General features: G+C 33.4%; 3 protein-coding genes across 6 annotated transcripts in view; 1 reads left to right on the top strand and 2 right to left on the bottom strand.

Annotated features, from left to right (window-relative positions):
- LOC142985169 (zinc finger protein 711-like) overlaps positions 1-8,482 on the top strand; it is a 59,738-nt gene extending 51,256 nt beyond the window's left edge. The window contains exon 5 of one of the 3 annotated variants that reach the window (XM_076133179.1): positions 6,593-8,482. In XM_076133179.1, the coding sequence (XP_075989294.1) occupies positions 6,593-7,551 (959 nt within the window). In that variant the 3' untranslated portion in view covers positions 7,552-8,482. Of the gene's footprint in view, positions 1-7; positions 1,160-6,592 lie in introns of those variants that run through there. The other 2 variants (XM_076133178.1, XM_076133172.1) reach the window with 2 other exon arrangements.
- A 1,615-nt stretch (positions 8,483-10,097) lies between these two features.
- Positions 10,098-23,316, bottom strand: LOC142985194 (uncharacterized). 2 transcript variants are annotated; one of them, XM_076133225.1, is made up of 5 exons: positions 23,004-23,316; positions 22,199-22,349; positions 21,610-21,681; positions 21,178-21,324; positions 10,098-11,561 (listed from the first exon to the last, which is right to left on the bottom strand). In XM_076133225.1, the coding sequence occupies exons 1-5, from the start codon at positions 23,145-23,147 to the stop codon at positions 10,801-10,803; spliced, it is 1,275 nt and encodes a 424-aa protein (XP_075989340.1). In that variant the 5' UTR covers positions 23,148-23,316; the 3' UTR covers positions 10,098-10,800. The 2 variants fall into 2 exon arrangements, with proteins under 2 accessions (XP_075989340.1, XP_075989341.1); XM_076133226.1 differs by lacking the exon at positions 10,098-11,561 and adding an exon at positions 16,718-18,198.
- Positions 14,507-17,201, bottom strand: LOC142984966 (zinc finger and BTB domain-containing protein 41-like). Its single transcript, XM_076132872.1, has 2 exons — positions 17,183-17,201; positions 14,507-16,417 (listed from the first exon to the last, which is right to left on the bottom strand). Exons 1-2 carry the CDS (start codon positions 17,199-17,201, stop codon positions 15,858-15,860), a joined length of 579 nt encoding a protein of 192 aa, XP_075988987.1. The 3' UTR covers positions 14,507-15,857.
- Positions 23,317-23,429: the final 113 nt, after the last annotated feature.

Raw genomic sequence — 23,429 nt, 5'->3', positions numbered from 1 at the left:
TTTATAGGTGAACAACGGACTACAAATAAAGAAATAACGCCAAACGCTGCAGAAACACTAGAGAAAGAACAAAAGAGACCTAAAAGGGGGTCTGAAAACTTGAAATTGATTCTAGAAAATTCTAACGCTAGTCTTATTAGGAGTAAAGACAGCGATGGATACGGCTGCAACTTTTGCCCCAAGAAATTCACAGAACCTGATAAGTTAAAAACTCATTCGCTTGAAGAACATTCGAACATACAGTCTCTTAGAATGCCTAAACCTTTTGAATACATCATCAAACTTGACATAACAGATTTAAAATGCAAAATTTGCGAAGAAAAGTTCAAAAAACTAGACGATTTTGTCACTCATTTAAAAGAAAAACATAGTAAAAAGATAACTTCAGATATAAAAGACATAATACCGTTTAAATTTGATACGGAGGAACTGAGATGCGCGATTTGCGGGACAGAGTATTCAACGTTTAAAATCTTGCAAGAACATATGCACAATCATTTTAGAAATTACATCTGCGATGTTTGCAGCGCAGGTTTTATAACTAACAGACTACTAGTCCGACATAAAAGCAGACATGGTAAAGGGGAATTTAAATGCGGACATTGCGAGAAAACATTCGCATGCGACCAGAAAAGGCGAGATCACGAACAAAGAATGCATTTGGGACTTAAAAAAAGAAATAAATGTAAACTTTGCGATGAAAAATTCGACGATTATTGGACAAAAATGCATCATATGGTGCAAAAACATGGCGCCCCACCTATTTCTTTGAAATGTACGGCCTGTGACCGTACTTTTACGAACAGAAGATCTTTGGCACGGCATGTGAAAAAGGATCATTTGATGGAAAGAGAACATGTTTGTTCGATATGCGATATGCAATTTTTCTTGAAACATTATTTAGATGAACATATGAGAGTTCATACTGGGGTTAAAAAGTTTCAATGTCATGTTTGTACAAAACATTATGCGTCTAAAAAGTCATTGCGACAACATCTGCGCTCGCACGCAGATGACAGAAAGTTTGCTTGTAGTGTCTGTGGTCTTGCGTTCGTTCAGCGAAGCACTTTGAAAAGTCATATGAGAGCGAAACATGGAGAGTAGGTTAATTATATTTATCGTTCAATGTTTATTGTAGTTAATAAATTTTTGATGTCTTATATTTGTGTTTTATTTTTATATCTAAACAAGCTTATAGCCTTACTATTACCATTTCACTTGAAAATACCAAGTTTATGAATGAAACTCTACAAAAATATTATATAATTTTCTGCTTATTGCTTGGACGGCAATAAAGGAGCGATTTCTTAACATTATACCCAATCGGTAATGTCATTCATAATCATCAGAATCAATTACTCTAATGCAACTTTTAGTTGTTTTGAGAAAATTCCCCAGATTTTGTTATAATACGTATTTTCTAAATAAAAAGACATATTCTAATGATCCTATTGTCCTAAATTAATGATAAGAACAAATTGCTCCTTCTCAATCGATACGTAAGAACTACTTCTATCTTTTAAACATTGCTACATTTTACAACCTGGGTTTTCTGATGACTAAAATAGAGTTTTCTTGTCATAAAACAACAAGCGAATCTCGTCGCTTATGTATCTATCTTCTTCTAACTAATATCGGTTTCTGGTTAACCTGTAACATTATTGAAATAAACATTCAATATTTAGCAAAATCTCTGCGATTGTATTCAAAAATAAGACTTTAGTGCCTAACCAAAACAAGCATTAAAAAAATAACTAACACAAATCTTCAAAAAAATTAAAAAAACCAAAAACAATTTCCAGATCTACGCTCAAGAAAAGGATCGCCACAGATAATATCAGAGGACGAGGAAGAAAAAAAATTTACGCTGGATAAAAAAAGGAATTTCTCATCTTTCATCGCAATACGACCGGTCGGCAAGATGGCGATTCCATGGGTTCGAGACCAACAAAAAAGGATTGCCCAACAGAAACGCTTATCGGAATTAGACTGGCAATTCGACAACATCAGAACTATACTAAAATGTTCCAATGCAACGCCAGTTCGTTGCCGAGTAGGCACTCGTTTTGCTTGCAGTTACTGTTTAAATCAATTCCAAAATCCTTCAGAATTAAAATCTCATACTCTTTCATGTCACAAGAATGACAAAGCAGAGTTCTTTAATGCGCGTTCTCTGTCCCGCCATATTGTTTATTTAGACATCAGTGGTCTGAAATGTAAAATTTGTGACGTATTTTTGGAAAGCTTGGACGATATTATGGAGCATTTATCTAGTGTACATGATGAAGTTATTCATAAACAAATAAAAAATCAAATTGTGCCTTTTAAGTATGAGGAAAGGAAGATTTTATGTGGCGTGTGTTCGGTTGATATTGGGGAGTACATTGACCTGCAAGACCATATGAGTGAACATTATAAAAATTATATTTGCGAATTCTGCGATGTAGGTTTTGTTATCCGCAGTAAGATGCTTGAACATAAGAAAGCTGTGCATTTGGTTTAATTTTATTATTTAAATTTGGTTATAAATTTGGGTAATTTTGAGTATGAATTAGAAAAGTTAGTGAAAGTTGGAAAAGGATAGGATAGATTATAGTATTTGCGTGTTAATTTTGAAGGGTTGGTCGTAATAAAATCAATTTACAAGTAGGTACAGTATTTCAAGTTCTCAAACACTAAATTGGTATCTTTTATAGAGTAGGTATCTCCAAGTTATGTATCAACTATAGTATTTTAGCTTAGGTATTAGATATAGACCTATAATCTACCTTTCAATCTTTCTTTAATATATATTAATCAATCGACATTATAATGTTTAAGGATTGGACATTAAAATAAATATACGAATATACAATTATTTGTTTGATTTTGAATAAATTATTATTTACATAAAAAACAAAAATATTGCAATTTTTGTTTGAATAGTGCTTAAATATAAAACCATTCATTCATTCTTATTCGATCGATACTGCCTTAAATACTACCAAAACAAAATATAATTTACATTATATTTATTCGTTTACCAAATAATATAGTATCAAACCACAACAAAAATACGCTTACATTTTTCTAATTATTTTATTCAAAAGCCCATGTGTTCATCTTTCTACACTCATAAAATAATCTCCATAATCTACGCTGTGCATAAATCAGGGAAGCATTATCACAAAATTACTTTACTTCTAATTGGCTTTTTTCACAAATACTTAATAAACCATTTGTTATAGGTCCCGAAGAGCCCTTACTGATCGAGATTGAAGTAGACACGTCCTATATCTTAGCGGACGACTCGCATATGAACAAGAGCGATGTAGACAAACACAGGGAGAATATACGAACTATCCTACTTGCTACAAATGCGACACCTATCGGCCGATACGGGAGTCTTGGCTACAGCTGCTGCTACTGTTCAGAACAATACCCACACCCTAAAGACCTAAAAAAACATACAATCGAAACCCACGATGGAGAAAATATCTCGAAATTCATGAATAACTACACAATGGTGAATTATATCGTAAAATTAGATATAACGGGCTTAAAATGCGAGATGTGTATGAATCCCATGAATCAATTACAAGAAATCATAGACCATTTGGTTATGGTACACGAGAAATTCTTCCATATGGACATAGACAACCATATTGTACCTTTTAAATTCGATTCGGAGAAACTTCAGTGCGTAGATTGTTCTATGGAGTATAACAATTTTAAGATTTTGCTTGAACACATGAACAGTCATTATTGCAATCATATTTGCGAAGTTTGTGACGCTGGGTTTGTGAATCGAAGGATGTTGCAAGCTCATATGTATAGACATAAAATTGGGGTGTTTCAGTGCAGTTTTTGCACGAAAGTTTTCGATACAAGGATCAAAATGAAAGTACATGAACGTATGGTACATTTGTATGTAAAGAAAAGGCCGAAATGTAACGTTTGCGATATGAGGTTCACAGATTTTGAGGAAATGATTCAACATGAAGCTGATGAACACGGTTTGAAGAGAGAGTTTAAGTGCGATATCTGCAGTAGAATGTTTACTACTCAAAAAGCATTTAAGATTCATAATAAACATTATTGTATTTCTGATGCTTAGATTTAGAAATTAAACAACATATTTATTGATTTAGATCAAAATTTATACATTTAAAAAGCCAGAAACGATAGTCATGTATTTTTTTTTTAGTTTTTTTAATGAGTAAGATTTTTTTTAATGTTATGAAATTAAGGCGTAAGGTGACATATTTAAATTCAAAGGTGAAAAATCTTTGAAAATAGAGATCGCTAATTAATTTTAAAATGTCGCCCTTTATTTGCCAATATTATGACAGTCTTTTAGTTAGATCTGGGCCGCGAACTAGTCAAATTCAACGAGAATGTTTTTTTTTACTGTTGTTGTTTCGTATATTTTTTTCGAATCATGATACAAGAATATGACATATGCCAATTTCGTTTGCTTTGTCTTGTACTAATATAAAACTTAATACTTATTTAGGATTAAATTAGTAAACAATTTTGCTTATTCCCGAAATTTCGTTTCGAAAAACGAGAATTGTCGCAATTAACTGTCAAAAAGATGGAGGTTTTGACAGCAACCTTTGGTTTTTTAAAAATGGATCTCATAAAAAAATATATAAGCAAGAATCAAATATTTTATCATGTTTAGATGTGTAGAGCTATGGAATTAAAATATATATAAAATGATGTAGTATATAAGCAGAACAGAAGTACAAAATTATTATTTACTTCCAAATTTTGATATTTTGTTCCTTTTCACTCAACTTTCTTGCTTTAAAGTAATTGGTTGTAGGGAATTGAATCATTTATTCATCTACCTTTTACATTATGATACCTAAAGATCCACGCTATATAACATGCAATGCAAAAAAGTCGTCTAAACGTCTGTAACGTAAAATTTACTGGACGCGTTAAATTGTGGGTCCCGACTGCCATTTTCAAAGATCTTTGACAGTCGTTAACAGTAGTCAGAAGCTTGAAAGTCTGACAACCAGTCTTACCGAAGGGTATCGTGTTATAACCCAGGTAACTGAGTTGAGGAGGTCAGATAGACAGTCACTCCATTGATACTTAGCCTGTTGGTCTGTTTTAGAATTCAGTTTAAGTTTTTTGCATTTACATATTTCTTATTATCTTAAATCATGAGTTATTCTTCCTATATCTAGTTTGTATTAGATCTGATGTATTATTAGGTGTAAGTAAAGTTAAATGCAAATTAGAGCAGAGTTTGGGTATACTATGGGCTATAATGGACCGAGTAGTGAGTACTTTTTTAATCTGTGACCTAGGCTTACAGTTTTTTTTTCAGTGGGCTTCAGATCCGAAATGGGTTTCGATCTAAAGATAAAATTCCTACTTTACTTACTTCATTCTAATTATTTTCTGCATTTTATCTGCAATTGCAATTTAACTGCACGTATGTCGCAGTTAACGTGGTCACCTCGCCGCAATAACCGTAACTCCGCGTGTGGTGGCTTCGAATCACACCCGGGACAAATATTTGTGTGATGAGCACGAGTATCTATTCTGAAGTTTTAAATTTATCTATATAAGTATGTATTCGGAAGTATATAAACCTTATCAGTTGTCTGGTTACTGTACAAGCTCTGCTTAGTTTGGTGTGAAAGTTGTACAAATATATTTATTTATTATTTAGTGGTGTTTAACGCCTTGGTAAGGAAGATGGCCTCATCTTGAAACATGTTAGGTAAAACAATTCGTGTAGAAAAGAGCGCTAAAAATCGATTCGTATTCTTGAATGGTTTTAGATGTCTTCTGCAACGATAATGCTCTAATTTGCATAACTAATAAATGTACTTATGTATATGTAGACATTGTATTATTATATCTATTTAATCGTCAGTTTTATAATAACCAAGTATTGATTTTTTTTTAGTTCTCCTTGTAAATGCAAACACCCTAATAGCCATAGATAAAATGGTGAAAGAAGTTATGAAAAACTTTTAATAAATTATATGAATCTCGTAAAAAAATTACTTGTTTATTATAAAACGGACATAGTCGTTATATTTTTCAGTTAGAAACTATTAGTGAGTATAAGATAAATAAAGTCTATCAAAATAAAATCGTCGTAAATGTTTCAATTGTTTCATTATGTATTAAATTTCATTTATATTCTAATTTGATTTAGACGTAGTAGACGTAGAAAAATATTGTGGACGTAGATTATTCCCGTCAAATTAGCCGGACGGGCCGAACATTTTTTTTATAAACAACATTTTTTTTAAATTATTTACATACCTACTACAAAAAAAGTTAAAAGCTAATTTCAATACGCCCATTTTAGATATAGTCAATTTTGGCATATTTACTTTGTCATGTGTCTTTATACTTATACATTATTTAATTACAAATATGTTTATTAAATTATTATATAAAATACCAAGCAGCAAGTGATTTGCGATCGCGATACATTTAAATCATAATTTTTGACATTTAAAATAGTGATAAAAGAAAAAAAAACTATCATAAGTTAGTAGGTAGTTAAATATTTATATTTCTTCAATTAATTTTAATTATATCAACTAAATAATTATTCATTCTCATTTTTTAGGTCCACGGAAAAAGAAAGCAGAACCGAAGAAGATGGAAGTGATTACTTTGAAACCGAACGTTACGATCAAACAGCGCAAACGGACGAAAAGAACGGGCATGATAGCATTAAAAGAACCCGGCTCAGAGCAGATGAAATGGACACCCATCTGTGAACTAGACAAGCACAAAGATAATGTACGAACAATAATTTCTAACTCAAACGCAACACCCATAGGAAGGTACGGAGGTATCGGATACGGTTGTTGGTTTTGTTCAGAACAATTCGTAACTCCAGCCGAGTTAAAAATCCACACAATCAGCAAGCATCAAAATGACAAATCGACGTACATGGAAAATGTCACTATGATAACCTATATTGTCAAACTTGACATTACTGGTTTAAAATGCGACTTATGTCAAATGGATATTGACACAGTTTTGACACTAGTGGAGCATTTACAAAGAGTCCACGATAGTTACTTCCATACGGATATTAACGATCATATTTTACCTTTCAAATTTGATACAGGCCCGCTGCTAAAATGTGTGATTTGTGAAAATGATTTTAATAATTTTAAAGTGCTTTTGGAACATATGAATATACATTATAGTAATTATATGTGTAGTGTGTGTGGCTCCGGTTTTGTTTGCAAAAGGATTTTGCAAGCACATGCGGCGAGACATAAGACTGGAGTTTTTAACTGTCATTACTGTGATAAACAGTTCAATAATGCTGTGAAGAAACGAGACCATGAAAGAGGTGTCCATGTAACTTGTTCAATGCGAAGTAAATGCGGCTACTGTGGTGAAAAATTCTCTGATTATACGAAGAAAAATAATCATGAAGTTAAGGTACATGGAGCAAAGCCTGTCGTTCTGAAATGTCAAGCCTGTGATAAGGTATTTGACAACCAGAGGGCGCTGACGGTACATACTAAGACCTATCATATGATGCAAAAACGTACTAGCTCGAAGTAGTTACGTTTTTTTATATTTTTAAACAGAATTACTTAATAAAATTCCATGGAAGTTCATACTATATATACGGGAATTATGTATTTTATAGGTGCCGAGAAAAAAACTTGAACCAATGTCAAATAAAAAAATGCAAATGAAAATTTTGTTAGCAAAGCTGCGCGGGTCAGCTAGTGGTTAATAAAATAGTCAGTAGGTAATACCACGTAGTCGCGTAAAACATAATATTTTGAGCATTTAAATATTAATAACATTTTACAGCACTATAAAATTGAAATAAGATCTCATTTTCGATCTCATTTTTATCCTAGATTTTAGAATGATGTTTGTTAAAGATTCGAAGGACTTACCCCCGGTTTCTGAGGTACATTTAGCGGTAGTTTATCGATTCAATAGCATTTAAACTCGTATAAAAAAAACGCAATTGAAAAGATAAACTAACGCTAAATGTACCTCAGAAACCGAGGGTTAGTAAAGTGCAGGAGAGCTATAACTTGTTTTCTGTGGTCGAAAGTTAAACCTAAGTAGCGATTACATTTTTTATGTAGTATTCTTAAGCTACACAATACATTCCTATTAGTGATGTTTGCGTAGATTAGCGCTTTAGAGTAAGTATTATACATTTTTACAACATTAACGTTTTTAAATAATGGCAACACTTAGTGTGTATTTTTAAATATGAAGATTTTAGCCCTGTATTTTATATGAAAATACATACACAACGAAATAATATAGTAGACAACATACAGCGAAAACGAAACACCATTATTTATAAGTAAAATTATAATCTTTAATATTAAGTAATTTATATTCGTAGTTTTTACAAATATAACACAAGTTAGATCTTACCATGGGTATCAGTGTTCCAATTGCTTTGTGTTTAAAGTTTGCCCAATTGTTTTTGATTTGTTAAAAGTTGTACGTTTTTGTGAAATAAATATATTATTATTATTATGTAAGTCTTTACCACATCTCGGGACTATGGAGTCCCGGATTTTTGGAAGGCGTGCGTGGGGCCGAAGCCAACACGTAGAGGCCCTTTTCGACTGCTTTAATATTTTAAAAATGTATGATGTCACAATCCGGTGATTATCCCTGTTTACACTATGAAATGCACCCAAGGACAATCACCGGATTGAGTGGAACTATGGCAAAACTAAGGGGATATACTACTTGGGCTATTGGGATGGGGTGCTTATGGACTGGGAAACTAGGAAATTACGGGAACTATGGCGCCTGCCTATAACAATGTAAATAACACGTAAAAGTGGCAGGCGGAGACTTGCCAACTCACAAACTGGGCCCCCTAAACTAGTCGCTCAAAATGCAACAAGGGGGCAACAGGGACGTGAGCAGCTGAAGGACGGAGAGGCCTCGCTGGACGTTAAACTCAGCTCACGCGCCTTTGCTAGGCTCAGGCATCACTGGCCCACTAGCCATCTTACGCTCAGCATCCGTCCTCCGAACAGAGTGGGAGCTCTGCTCTTGCGACTCCACTCTGGACGGCCAATGAAGGCAAGCCAGAGGCGGGGGACCGCTTCCTCGTCAGTTTTCACTCCGACCAGCCAACTAAGGCAAGCCGGAGATGAGGAAGGGTGACTTCCCCCTGGAGCACTCAGGTACCGCGGGGTCGCTACTCCCCGTCACCTCGCCTCAAGGTGCCCTGCGGGCTTATTATTATTATTATTATTTACAAATAGAATCGAGAAAATAGAAATATCAATCAGCGCCCCTAACGTTTTTCTAGTGAACTACTACAACTAATTAAAAATATTTTATAGTTTTAAGATTTTTAGATAAGGAACTGGTTGGAGACTTGAGATTAAATAAAATGAATGGACTGTGTAAAGTAATGGTTACTATTATTGGAAAAATAATGATTTATTTGCCTTAAAAACTTCTGAATAGCGATGCGGTTACTTGATAGTTTTGGTTTGTATCAATAGATGGCGTTAATATTTGTTCCGATTAATTACAGAAGACGCAGTTGGGTAGAAACTAATAAAAAAAACTTTCGTCACGGTCATCGCGTTACAAACTAAGTAAAACTCAATAACTATGTCTTGGTTTAAAGTAGAAGAACAGTGATCAGTATAAATAATTAAATTTTAGTGTCAAAGTATTACCTTAAAAATCATTCAATTCTGGACACATTTTTACTACTAGTTATAAGAAACATTGGTAAGTAGGTACTTTTGTCGTAGTAAGTTTTAAAGATTATCTGTGGTAAAACATTTTCCTACATCATGGAAATATACTAACTGATTTCTTTCTTTTATACTTAATATTGTTGTTTTATTAAAACCTTAATTATTCAAAACTAATAAAAATCCTTTTCCATTATAAATGTAAAGCTGAACTGCCCGTGAAGATTTTATTGCTAAACTACTTAACTGATTTTGGTGAGTATTAGCATGATATAATTAATAATATTTAAAAATATAGACTACTTATTTTTCCAAAATTAATTCCTTTAGATTTTAGACACTGAAAGGTTAAAAATGTTTCAAAGGTGTTATTTAAAATGAAACAAGATGATTTTGGTTTTATAATATTTATTATTTAGAAATGATACAATGCAAACGTAAGGTGCCCGGTATTTGGCAATAGGCTCGCTTCCCATTACATGGGTATTCATGGGATATATTTTTAATACACCTTCAGGTATAACATGCATGATATTTATTTATTTCAGAAACGTTTAAATAGACCGAAACATTAAATAAGGCACTCATTTGATGCCAAAGAAAATGCACAGGTAGTGACGTCACTTTGTTATTTTTGACATTTCGTAAAGAGTAGCTGATTTGATTGGTACTGGCTACCCTATTATTTATTTATTATATTAATACCCTACTACATAATAGACAATTTGTGATATAATTTTTTGCCAATAAGGTAGAGTGCCGAGTGCCGACCATATTTTGGTTCACGTAACTGTAGCGCCGCGTGTAGTGGCTGCCAATTCCACCCGGGAAAAATATGTGTGTGATGAACACGAGTATCTGTTCTGAGCCTGGTTCTACATTTATCTGTATAAGTATTTAGAAGTATATAAGTATGTTTTATCAGTTATTAGGTCATCATAGTATAAGCCCTGCTTTGTTTGGAATCATAATGACAGTGTGTGAGTTGTCCAACGATATTTCTTTATTTTATAAGTAAGTTTATCAGTTATTAAATTTCCATAGTACAAGCTCTGCTTAGTTTGGAATCATAATGACAGTGTGTTATTCAATGATATTTATTTATTTATTTTGTTTTTACATCAGAGGTCGATGTGTTATCAGCGCCATGATGTCTTTTCACATGGAATTTTAAACTCTGCCTATGAATGAACGCTGTTTCACAAATATTACATTTAAAAGGTCGTTCACCCGTATGTATCCTACAATGTGTCTTATAACATTCCTTTCTTGCAAAATCTTTCATACAAATATCACATTTGAAAATTCTCTTTTGCTCATGTGTGATCATATGGTCACTTAAACTCGATCCGCTACCAAACTTTTTACCACAGACCCCACATACTTTCTTCTTTTCTTTCAAATGTACAATTCTTTGATGTCTGATTAGAGTACTTTTCCATAGGGCCCTAAGCCCACAAACCCCACAGGTGGGCATCGGAACACCATGAATTTCGTTCATATGAAACAAATATTTTTTGCGCGGGAATTTCAAGTGACAGTGCAGGCATTTTTTTTCAATATGGACGTCCATCATGTGTTCAGCCAATGAGTTTTTTCTTTTAAATTGTCTATTGCAATTGGCGCATATGAATATTTCTGGCTTCTTTATAATGTGCATTTCGGACATGTGCTGTTTTCTTTGACTGTGGTACATGAAAGTTTCGGCGCAATGTTCACATTTGACGAACTTTTCTTTTAGGTGCGTCCTTTTTATGTGGCAGCGGAGGTCAAAAATTCTTTTGTAAACGATGTCGCACGCTTTGCATGTGTATTTTTTATCCGTAATCGATGGTTTTATTACGAAGTCGTCAACTTGAGGGCAATCTGGAAGAAAAATACAAATACAGTGAAAATTAATATTCTCAAGGAAGTCTGCTCTGGTTGCAAGAACCGGTAAGTATATTTCCTATGGGTAAATTATATTTGAGGGTATCGTTTTTTGTTGTTGTTACTTTTAAATGTTACGTAAACGGGGTAAATTATGACCCAATCTTATGTAACACAAGCAGAGTTGCGCGGTTCAGTTAGTTGTCTGATAAACATAATCGAGGAATAATCTTGTTACAGTCGTTAACATCATTAAAATAGCTCTTTATTAATCATTTTTTTATTTTCAATAATGTAGCGATTTTCTATAAAAACAATTAGCGCCATCTACCGGCGAAATACAACAGTTTAGGGCAAAAATAAAACAACGCAATTAAATTTAATAAATAGTAATAATTTTTATTGTCGACTGTTTAATGTATTATTTTTTAACCCATTACTTTTCGTCTTGTGTTAGTTATTCCGTGCCTGTTATAATAATTCTGTGCAATTAAATAAGGTATTTCAAATGAAATTCTCACTTTATATAGTACATATAACATGTTCCCTTTTCTTTATTAAAATGCCTGTTATATATTTCTTTGAAAAATATTTTAGTTGTAAAACGTTTAATAATTACAAGTCGATATATTAATTACTAATTAGTTATGTTGTTACCAATCGTTTCCGAAAATGGCCGCTAGGGGAGCCACCGTTGCATTTGAACTCTCTTTAGAATAAAGGACTTTAAATGAAACATATTACTAATGTTAAAACTGTATTTATTTCAACACACAACCTTTTATTTCACACATTTTGTACTTTCAGTATACACATTCATATTAAATTGAGATCTAATCATAAATTGTAATTATCAGCATATTATAACTCTGCCATAGGTACTTATTTTATTTGCCACTTACTATCATGAAACTGTTCATGTTAAATTCCTTCATAAAGTTAATTCTAAATATTATGTCGGGGAAAAAGTCTTTTCGCATTATAGTATGTATGAACTTGTAATAAAATCTCTTTGGCTTCAAGAATCACAAATGAGTACACGGTTCATTAGGTTTCTTTCAGTGAACTCGTGAGGTACCCAAATATGGAGCTTTTTTATGTATAGAAAAGATTTTATTACAAGTTCATACATACTATAATACGAAAAGACTTTTTCCCCGACCTTATACAGGGTGTCCCAAAACTCAACGATAATCCGAGACAGGATGAAAGGCCAAGTCATACCGGCTATAGGAAAAATAAAAAAAAATTTCCATATCACTTAGTTCAGCAATAATAGACACTTTTCAAAAAAGTTGAAAATCCACACCCTTGGTCGCATTTTCAAGTCCTGTGATCACCAATGTCACAATTTCGCAGTGTTTTTTTGAATTTCGTGATCTTAATTAAATATGCTATTAATCGTATAACAAATGAATGCACAAAACATTGTTAATTTAATAAAAAAAGTTAAGTTTTAGTGAGTCATCTTTTTCAAAAATATCGTTAGTCAACTTTGACGCTTCATACTGAAAAAAAAATGTACTACACTACCTTTGGCAAGTTATTTCAAAAGTTGGCGCATTTAATCAAGATTTCAAAATAGTATAACACTTGCCACTTTTCTTGCCATTAAAAATGTTATTTTTATTTGAACGAAGAGTATCCCCGCAAATGGATCGGACGCAGTGGTACAATTTTATGGCTTCCTTGTTCTCTCGATCTAAATCCAGTAGATATTTTTTACTGGGAATGCATAAAAGAAAAAGTTATTCGAAATCAATACAAAATCTATCATAACTTAGCCATAAAATTGACACAGCGTCAGAGGAAATAAATGCAAGGAATTTTGATTGACCGGTGCAAAGGTCTTTTGTAAAGCGTTGCAGAGCCTGAATTCATGCTAGAGGAAAACAATTCGGAATTACTTTAGTTTCAGAAGAATAATTAAATGAGATCGATGGTTCGTTCATTGTTTTTTTTTAAATGATTAAAACCTATTATGTTTATTACATTAAATATTTGTTATGGACTGACTCAACTACATCTTTACTAAAAATAATTGCTTTCCTCTGGCACGAATACAGGCTCTGCAACGACGTACAAAAGATTTTTTCACCAGTCAAGCATAATTCCTTGCATTTATGTCCTCTGACGCTGTGTCAATTTTCTGACGAAGTTCTGATAGATTTTGTATTGATTTCGAATAGACTTTTTCTTTTATGCATTCCCAGTAAAAAATATCTACTGGATTTAGATGGGGGGAACGAGGACGCCATAAAATGGTGCAATTCTTGCCACTTTTCTTGCCATTAAAAATGTTATTTTTATTTGAACGAAGAGTATCCTCGCAAATGGATCGGACGCAGTGGTACAATTTTATGGCATCCTCGTTCCCCCGATCTAAATCTAGTAGATATTTTTTACTGGGAATGCATAAAAGAAAAAGTCTATTCAAAATCAATACAAAATCTATCAGAACTTCGCCAGAAAATTGACACAGCGTCAGATGAAATAAATGCAAGGAATTATGCTTGACTGGTGAAAAAATCTTTTGTACGTCGTTGCAGAGCCTGTATTCGTGCCAGAGGAAAGCAATTATTTTTAGTAAAGATGTAGTTGAGTCAGTCCATAACAAATATTTAATGTAATAAACATAATAGGTTTTAATAATTTAAAAAAAAACAATGAACGAACCATCGATCTCATTTAATTATTCTTCTGAAACTAAAGTAATTCCGAATTGTTTTCCTCTAGCATGAATTCAGGCTCTGCAACGCCTTACAAAAGACCTTTGCACCGGTCAATCAAAATTCCTTGCATTTATTTCCTCTGACGCTGTGTCAATTTTATGGCTAAGTTATGATAGATTTTGTATTGATTTCGAATAAACTTTTTCTTTTATGCATTCCCAGTAAAAAATATCTACTGGATTTAGATCGAGAGAACAAGGAAGCCATAAAATTGTACCACTGCGTCCGATCCATTTGCGAGGATACTCTTCGTTCAAATAAAAATAACATTTTTAATGGCAAGAAAAGTGGCAAGTGTTATACTATTTTGAAATCTTGATTAAATGCGCCAACTTTTGAAATAACTTGCCAAAGGTAGTGTAGTACATTTTTTTTTCAGTATGAAGCGTCAAAGTTGACTAACGATATTTTTGAAAAAGATGACTCACTAAAACTTAACTTTTTTTATTAAATTAACAATGTTTTGTGCATTCATTTGTTATACGATTAATAGCATATTTAATTAAAATTGTGACATTGGTGATCACAGGACTTGAAAATGCGACCAAGGGTGTGGATTTTCAACTTTTTTGAAAAGTGTCTATTATTGCTGAACTAAGTGATATGGAATTTTTTTTTTATTTTTTCTATAGCCAGTATGACTTGGCCTTTCATCCTGTCTCGGATTATCGTTGAGTTTTGGGACACCCTGTATAGAAATATCTAGCGGATAGTATAGTCGATACTTAACGGTAGGTGGTAAATGAGGAGCTCGTGGCTTAATTAACAAAAGCCGCGCGAATCGATCTGTGAGGTTAAAGTTTCCGTGTTTCAGAAGGCACGTTAAATTGTGGGTTACGGTTGTCATTTTCGAAGATCTTTGACATTCGTTAACAGTAGTCAGAAGCTTGAAAGTCTGACAGCCAGTCTTACTCAGTATCGTGTTATAACCCAGGTAACTGGATTGTGGAGGTCCGATTGGCAGTCACTTCATGTAAAACTGGTATTCAGCTGCATCCGGTGAGACTGGAACCCCGACTCCAACATAGTTTGGAGGAGAGGCTAAGCTATGTATAACGGTAAATGGTAGAACAGGTCTTTAACAATGTTATCTAGGAATCGAAGTAAGGAATTAACAGTCAGCGAAGAGAAACGGGAAAGTGATGGAAGGGCAGCGCTAGACCGGACCTTGTGGACATCATTGTTGGAGACCTATGTGCAGCAGTGGACGTCTAAGGGCTGATAATATGATGATGATGAAGAGCAACTATCCAGCTGCCAGGTACGTACAATAATCTTAGTAATAATATAAATACAATTTTAATGTTCTGGATGTTTGCTACTAATCACTACAATCACATCAAAACTCCTCAGCCAATTTTGATGAATTAGGCACACGAATAGTTTATACCCTGGCTTAATACATAGGACATTTTATCCGGAGAAATATTTTCTACGCGAACAAAGTCAACGGCAGTAACTAGTAATAAATATACTAGGAAAAACGTTCACTTTTCGTCTACTCATCACTTTAAGAAAAAAGTACAGCAAGCTTGTAGCAGCTCACTACTGCCATCTACATTTAGAATACATCAACTCCCGGATGATTTCTCACCGTATGTTGTTTCAAAGTAGATTTCTGAACGAAAGCCTTCTCACAAACTTTACATACAAATCTTTTATCCCCAACATGTATTTTTACATGATCTTTTAAATTATTCTCCCACCTGAAACACCTACCACAGACTTTACAACCAAACTTTTTCTCCGTCGAATGCGTTGCCATATGCAACCTCAAACTTAACTTATCAAAAAAGGTTTTATTACACACGTTGCATAGACAATTTCGTTCGCCCATATGTACTTTTTTCTGATGTTGTAACACGTGAGATGGATATCTGAATTTTTTGCCGCAAGCACCACAAGATGGCGCTGGTATACCGTGCTTATTTTCTAAATGAAAAGCTCTTAAATAACCCGGGATTTTTTCGTCACATTTCGGGCATTTTCGTTCTCTTGGGCGTTTTTTTAAATGCACGAATCTGTAGTGTTGGGACACGAGGGGCTGGGAAGCGAATGATCGATCGCAATCGTTGCATTTGTATCGATTTTGTGTTATCGTATAGTAGACCCCTCTGTCGCCTAGAAAGAAAAATTCGTGTGAGTTCTTTCGTTTTTCATTCGGAAAGAATTTGGAAAATATTTCATTTTACTTTGACAATATAGTTAACTAGAGGTTTAACCAATCTTTGATCTAAGCGATCATTTCAATACAATTTATCTTCGGCCACGGCCAGTTCCATTAAGACTAGCCAACTGAGCCAGAACTTTTTAGCGACGTGTGTTAGAAATTAATACATTGTTAGTCATCAACGTCAAAATTTATTTTATAAAGAGTAAAAGTCTTGAGAAATAGATGTGAAATAAAACAAATCGTTATTTTCCTATAACTGTTTATTAAATAATAATAATATAGTAATATTTACAACAAATATGTGCACCATAACTTAACAATTTACATTTAATAGAGTAATCTATTATAATTATAATATAATTGATACGATCCTTACAAACTTCCCTTGCTTCATTCACATACATACATGTTGTCATAAAGGACCGCCGGTTACGAGTACTACGCAACTGACGTTTTTCAATATATAATAATATAATAATGAATAATAATTAAAGCTGCCCATTCGAATATTATTAGTTATTATCAATGCCTTTATTTATTGAAAATACATAATTGATAAATTTAATATTAAAAAACCTTTTCACAAGTAATTAATTGATATGGAAGTGTAAATAAAAATATAACGTTTATATTTCACAATTAAAATATATAATCTATGTATAAATAAAATTGGACATTTACAGTAGTTTTACTAGTCATAAATAAAAGCCAACTTAACCGATATTCGCCCATATTGGTATCAGTTTTATAAAAACTGTCCACACTACAAAGATTTAAAGTAATTTAATTTTACTTAAAATAATATCAAAATACATTTAATCCCAGCCTAAGAATGGAACTCTGAATCGTTGAAATAATGATATTATCTTAAAATATACAATCAAAAGTTGGAGACTTTGCATAACTTCAAGAACTGTTCTAAAGAACTCTCAGGCATGCAAGGTAAATAAATATTAACCCTCTTATAAAAATATATGAAGTTATGAAAGGCTTATAAAGTGTTTTGTTTCTTTCACTCCTTAGCGAAATGAAAAAGAGAAAACATATTTTAGTAGTGTTTTAACTATAGGTTTATAGTGTGTTTATGAATAAGACGATATGTCTATCAATTATTAAACAAAGTTACCTACAAAAAACCGTTTTAAAACCCTTTAAAACTTAACTTCTGGATGATATTTAGTCATATGATAATTCAAACTAGCTTTTTGCACAAACGCTTGACTACAAACCGGACAAACTTTTCTTCTGTCACCCGTATGAATCCTTTCATGTAAATCTAAAGTAGTCTTCCTTACAAACGCTTTCTTACAAAACCTACACTGATAATCTTTTACAGTCTTATGTTTAAATTTATGTTTATACATACTTTCAAAACTAAACGATTCGTACTCACAAAATTCACATTTATACTTCTCTCCGAGCATATGAAAATTGTTTATATGCTTTCGTAACTGGACTTTCGTGTTGAAAATCCCTTTGCAAGCGTTGCAATTGAAACGTTCATCTACATTATGTGCTTCTAACTTATGAACGGTTAAAGGAGCTGGAGTCATGAACTGTTTTTTGCAGTACGGGCATGAGTACCGTGGTATTTTATAATGTTTAGTCTTAACATGGAAACATAGTGATGATTTTTTGTCATATTTCTTGTCGCATCTTGCACAGCTGAGTATGTCACCTTCTTGGGTAAAGTCATCGTCTCTCAGGCAAAATTTGGTTGTGGGAACGTCTGCAGACAAAAAATTTTGTTTCAGTATCTTGCATCTTCCGTCTTGGGTCTTCGGTTACACTCACGGTCGAATCGCGATTAATTTCGGATGTTAAGAATGCTTGTTTTTATAATAAGATATGATTGTTTGTGAAATTAGATTGGTTTCGCCGTTATGGCAAAAAAAATATTTAGAGTTTTAAGTGGAAAGAAAGGGATTCCCATTTTTAGCCACGTACGATATTTTATATTTATAAAGTTTACGAAAAAGAATTAAAATAAAACGCATACAAATGTTGTAAATTTTTCACACTTATAAGTTAAGATAACATTTTCAAAATACTATCACCCTGAGTATGACTATTAACAGGTAAAGCAGTTTTGATAAAATTTGGCAAAGAGGTACGTCAACTCCCCTCGCGCGCATTTACTACTTATTCATATGTAAAGATAGAGATATAAGATATAGTTAGACAAGATATGTTACATTATCCCATACATACATTTTGATTATGACATAATTACGTTTGAAAATATAGTCCAACAATTTAGTAGAGGGCCTTGTCACGATCTATCTAGTTTACAATTCATAATTCTGTATATACATACAGGGTGTCCCAAAACTCAACGATAATCCGTGACAGGATGAAAGGCCAAGTCATACCGGTTGTAGGAAAAATAAAAAAAAAATTCCATGTCACTTAGTTCAGCAATAATAGACACTTTTCAAAAAAGTTAAAATTCCACACCCTTGGTCGCATTTTCAAGTCCTGTGATCACCAATGTCACAAATTCGCTGTGTTTTTTTGAATTTCGTGATCTTCATTAAATATGCTATTAATCGTAAAACAAATTAATGCACAAAACATTGTTAATTTAATAAAAAAAGTTAAGTTTTAGTGAGTCATGGTTCACAAAAATATCGTTAGGTAACTTTGACGCTTCATATTGAAAAAAAAATGTACTACACTACCCTTGGCAAGTTATTTCAAAAGTTGGCGCATTTCATCAAGATTTCAAAATGGTGCAACACTTGTCACTTTTCTTGCCATTAAAAATGTTATTTTTATTTGAACGACGAGTATCCTCGAAAATGGATCGAACGCAGTGGTACAATTGTATGGCGTCCTCGTTCCCGCGATCTAAATCCAGTAGATATTTTTTACTGGGAATGCGTAAAAGAAAAAGTCTATTCGAAATCAATACAAAATTTATTAAAACTTCGCCAGAAAATTGACACAGCGTCAGAGGTAATAAATGCAAGGAATTTTGCTTGACTGGTGCAAAGGTCTTTTGTAAGGCGTTGCAGAGCCTGTATTCGTGCCAGAGGAAAACAATTCGGAATTACTTTAGTTTAAGGAGAATAATTAAATAAGAACGATGGTTCGTTCATTCTTTTTTTTTTATTATCATTACCTATTATGTTTATTACATTAAATATTGGTTATGGACTGACTCAATTACATCTTTACTAAAAGTAATTGCTTTCCTCTGGCACGAATACAGGCTCTGCAACGGCGTACAAAAGATCTTTGCACCAGTCAAGCAAAATTCCTTGCATTTATTTCTTCTGACGCTGTGTCAATTTTCTGGCGAAGTTCTGAAAGATTTTGTATTGATTTTGAATAGACTTTTTATTTTATACATTCCCAGTAAAAAATATCAACTGGATTTAGATCGGGGGAACGAGGAGGCCATACAATTGTACGACTGCGTTCGATCCATTTTCGAGGATACTCGTCGTTCAAATAAAAATAACATTTTTAATGGCAAGAAAAGTGACAAGTGTTGCACCATTTTGAAATCTTGATGAAATGCGCCAACTTTTGAAATAACTTGCCAAGGGTAGTGTAGTACATTTTTTTTTCAATATGAAGCGTCAAAGTTAACTAACGATATTTTTGTGAACCATGACTTACTAAAACTTAACTTTTTTTATTAAATTAACAATGTTTTGTGCATTAATTTGTTATACGATTATTAGCATATTTAATGAAAATCACGAAATTCAAAAAAACACAGCGAAATTGTGACATTGGTGATCACAGGACTTGAAAATGCGACCAAGGGTGTGGAATTTTAACTTTTTTGAAAAGTGTCTATTATTGCTGAACTAAGTGATATGGATTTTTTTTTTATTTTTCCTAGAACCGGTATGACTTGGCCTTTCATCCTGTCTCGGATTATCGTTGAGTTATGGGACACCCTGTATATTCGCTTAGCCTTTGTTCCAAACTATGTTGGAGTCGGCTTCCAGTCTCACCGGATGCAGCTGAATATCAGTGTTTTACATGGAGCGATTGCCTATCTGACCTCCACAACCCAGTTACTTAGGTATTAACACGATACCCTTCGGTAAGACTGGTTGTCAGACTTTCAAGCTTCTGACTACTGTTAACGACTGTCAAAGATCTTCGAAAATGACAGCCGGGACCCACAATTTAACGTGCCTTCCGAAACACGGAGGAACTCGATATGTATAAGATGGTCACCCATCTGCGGAACAACCTCCGCAAGCGTAGCTTAACCTCAGAGATCGATCCGTGCGGCTGTTGTAAACTAAGCCACGAGCTCCTCTGTTCATAATTCTGTTCACAATTCATAATTCTGTGTATTTCCTAAATAAAGTATCTGTATCAAACAGGCCACCGTCAGCTGTATAAGCCGAGTCACTGATGTTATACATTCTGTATGTTGTATACCTCCACGAACCTTGCATACAAGACTCTCTACTAAGTTGTTCAACTGTTATATATTAAGTCGGGGAAAAAGTGTTTTTGCATTATAGTATGTATGAACTTGTAATAAAATCTAGTCTCTACACAAAAATGCTCGATATTTGGGTACCTCACGAGCTCACTGAAAGAAACCTAATGAAACTCATTTGTGATTCTTGAAGCCAAAGAGATGTTATTACAAGTTCATACATACTATAATGCGAAAAGACTTTTTCCCCAACCTAATATTATTTATTTTAAAAATGTTATTAAGAATACTTACTTTTCCTTTTATTCTCTACTTCTTTAATATTATCTTCTAACTTCTTAGGTCGGCTTATTTTCTTGCTCGCCTTAGATTTTTCCTTTTTCGGCTTAGAATCCTTCTTTATTTTCTTCTGTACCGACTCTTCTGGTTCCGTGTTATCTTCTAGAAAAAAGAAGAATTTGTTTTAAAATACAAATAACTTTGCGTCAAACAATTTCAAGTGATAAGTATCAATAGTAGCCCAAAGTTTGGTAAGGTGTCCGAAATATTGCAATAAACTCGGAAATGTATGGCAGAGAGACGTAACCGCCACGCCACTGGCATTGCGTCGGGCGGTCGTGGGTTCAATTCCCACGCGAAACAATTATATGGGTGATTCACAAAATAGTTTCGGGTCTGGTTGTACTTTGTGTCCGTAGTTTGTTGTTGTGTTTTGTGGGTACTTACCATCTGGCTCGTCGTCCTCATAGTCATCCGGTAGCTCCTCTTTGATTATAATGTCTCCCAGTTCATCCTCAACTGAAATAATTTATAAATATTATATAATAAGAGCCATAATAGCCAAGATAAGTAGCCACCTCCCACACAAGTGGTCAATGGTTTGAGCTAGTAGCAACACAACAATGACTGTTGCAAGTGATGTGTGTATTAGAAATAATGATCACTTCTTATAATGGTGAAGGAAATCATTGCAATAAAACCTTGCATATCTGAAATTTTGCTTGTGTGGTGGACTGAAGGCCTAATTCCAAATCTGTAGTATAATCTACGAATATTATAAATGTAAAAGATTATTTAGAATTATAATTATTATTTATTATTTAGAGACCCTTGCCCAGCAGTGGGACAGTAATGGGTTAAATTTATCTATTTATTAAAAGATTATTTAAATGATCCTCAACTAATTTAAAAACTATAGCTCAGATTTATATAAAATCAGATTCACAGGTAGTTTATAACACAGCATACTTTTTATCCTAGTAATTTTTACAGGCAAAGCCACACACAGTAGCTAGTGAATAACAGAAATACATACTTTTAATGGCATCTCTATTGTAGAAATCTTTGAACTTTTTCTCGCAGGCCTCCACTTGAGCCCTGAATTTGGCAACATCAGTCAACCTTGTGATACATGGACCACAGATTGTGTATGTCACATTACAGAGCATGCCAGGAACGGGGACTATCTGAAAATGTAAAGAGTATACATAGAACAATGATATTTTCCCATAGGGGGAGGAAGAGACCAGGGATCACCACTTGGTACGATCCTCACAAACTTCCCTTGCCTCATTCTCATTCATACAGTTTTTCATACAGGAAGACTGGTTACAAGTAGCGCCTGACCTTTTTTTCAAGACATTGCAGATGAATGATAAAGAATTTATATTATTTTTAAAGATATTTTCTTTAATATTTCATATTAGTGGTTGTATATGTGTACTGAGGATCTGGAAGATTCTCAAGGTTTGGATCCTAAGACAGGTGAGTTTTTATGTATTCTTAATTGAAACCCTAAGTCTGGCTTCGTGCGTGGTACTTGCGAATAGACTTGCCCTTTATAGAAGACAAACAGCTATATTGTTCGTAATAACAGAATATGCTTGACCAAAACAATTATCACTTTTCTTATATGTATCAAGGCAAGAACGTGATTATTTAGTTCCAATTACAGCCCTCAGAAGTTAAGTATCAAACAGAAGTAAAAAACGTTTGATTGAAGCTAGGGTGTCTAGATTTTAATAAAAATCAAAATAAACAACACAAGTCGCAGTTGTTTACTATCTAACATTTATCGGTCCCTAAAAGCTTGTTTTACGTATTTTCCTTCATGAACTCACATTAATATCTAAGCAGTCTCTCAGCATGTCCACATATGTTGTATTTCCCTCGACTTCAGAGTTTGATAAAGCTAAATTCTGAAAAGTGCCTTCTACATGACAACATCTGCACAAATCATGCTCTAGCATCCAAATTTCTGTCATTTTAAACACTATATCACATAAAATAACTAAAGTTGATACACAGGAATATATTTCTTATTAAATAACAGTAATAAATGTTACTTATAGCGAGAAATAAATGTAATTGTTTAGGCCTGGTCGCAGAGCGATCAAAAGTATGCCTGCGCCATGTTTATTTTTTTTTCTTTTGATGTTTAACTCAGTGTTTCCCTATTTAACATAAGAAAAATACTAATTACTACCAAACATACTATGCTAATCGAAATCTTCAAATATTTATGCGATCGAGTAGGTAGGTTCATA

This window comes from Anticarsia gemmatalis, chromosome 29 (genome assembly GCF_050436995.1).
Source record: "Anticarsia gemmatalis isolate Benzon Research Colony breed Stoneville strain chromosome 29, ilAntGemm2 primary, whole genome shotgun sequence".
In the NCBI taxonomy this organism is placed as follows: Eukaryota; Metazoa; Arthropoda; class Insecta; order Lepidoptera; family Erebidae; genus Anticarsia; species Anticarsia gemmatalis.
This window is presented reverse-complemented; position numbering and strand designations above follow the sequence as displayed.

Coding starts and splice junctions, on each gene's coding strand:
- LOC142985194 (XM_076133225.1), bottom strand. CDS start 23,147: ATGACAGAAATTTGGATGCTAGAGCATGATTTGTGCAGATGTTGTCAT. Junction 21,325..21,609: donor TGAGGACGACGAGCCAGATG/GTAAGTACCCAC, acceptor TCTTTTTTCTAG/AAGATAACACGGAACCAGAA. Junction 11,562..21,177: donor AGTAGAGAATAAAAGGAAAA/GTAAGTATTCTT, acceptor TTTTTCTTCCAG/ATTGCCCTCAAGTTGACGAC.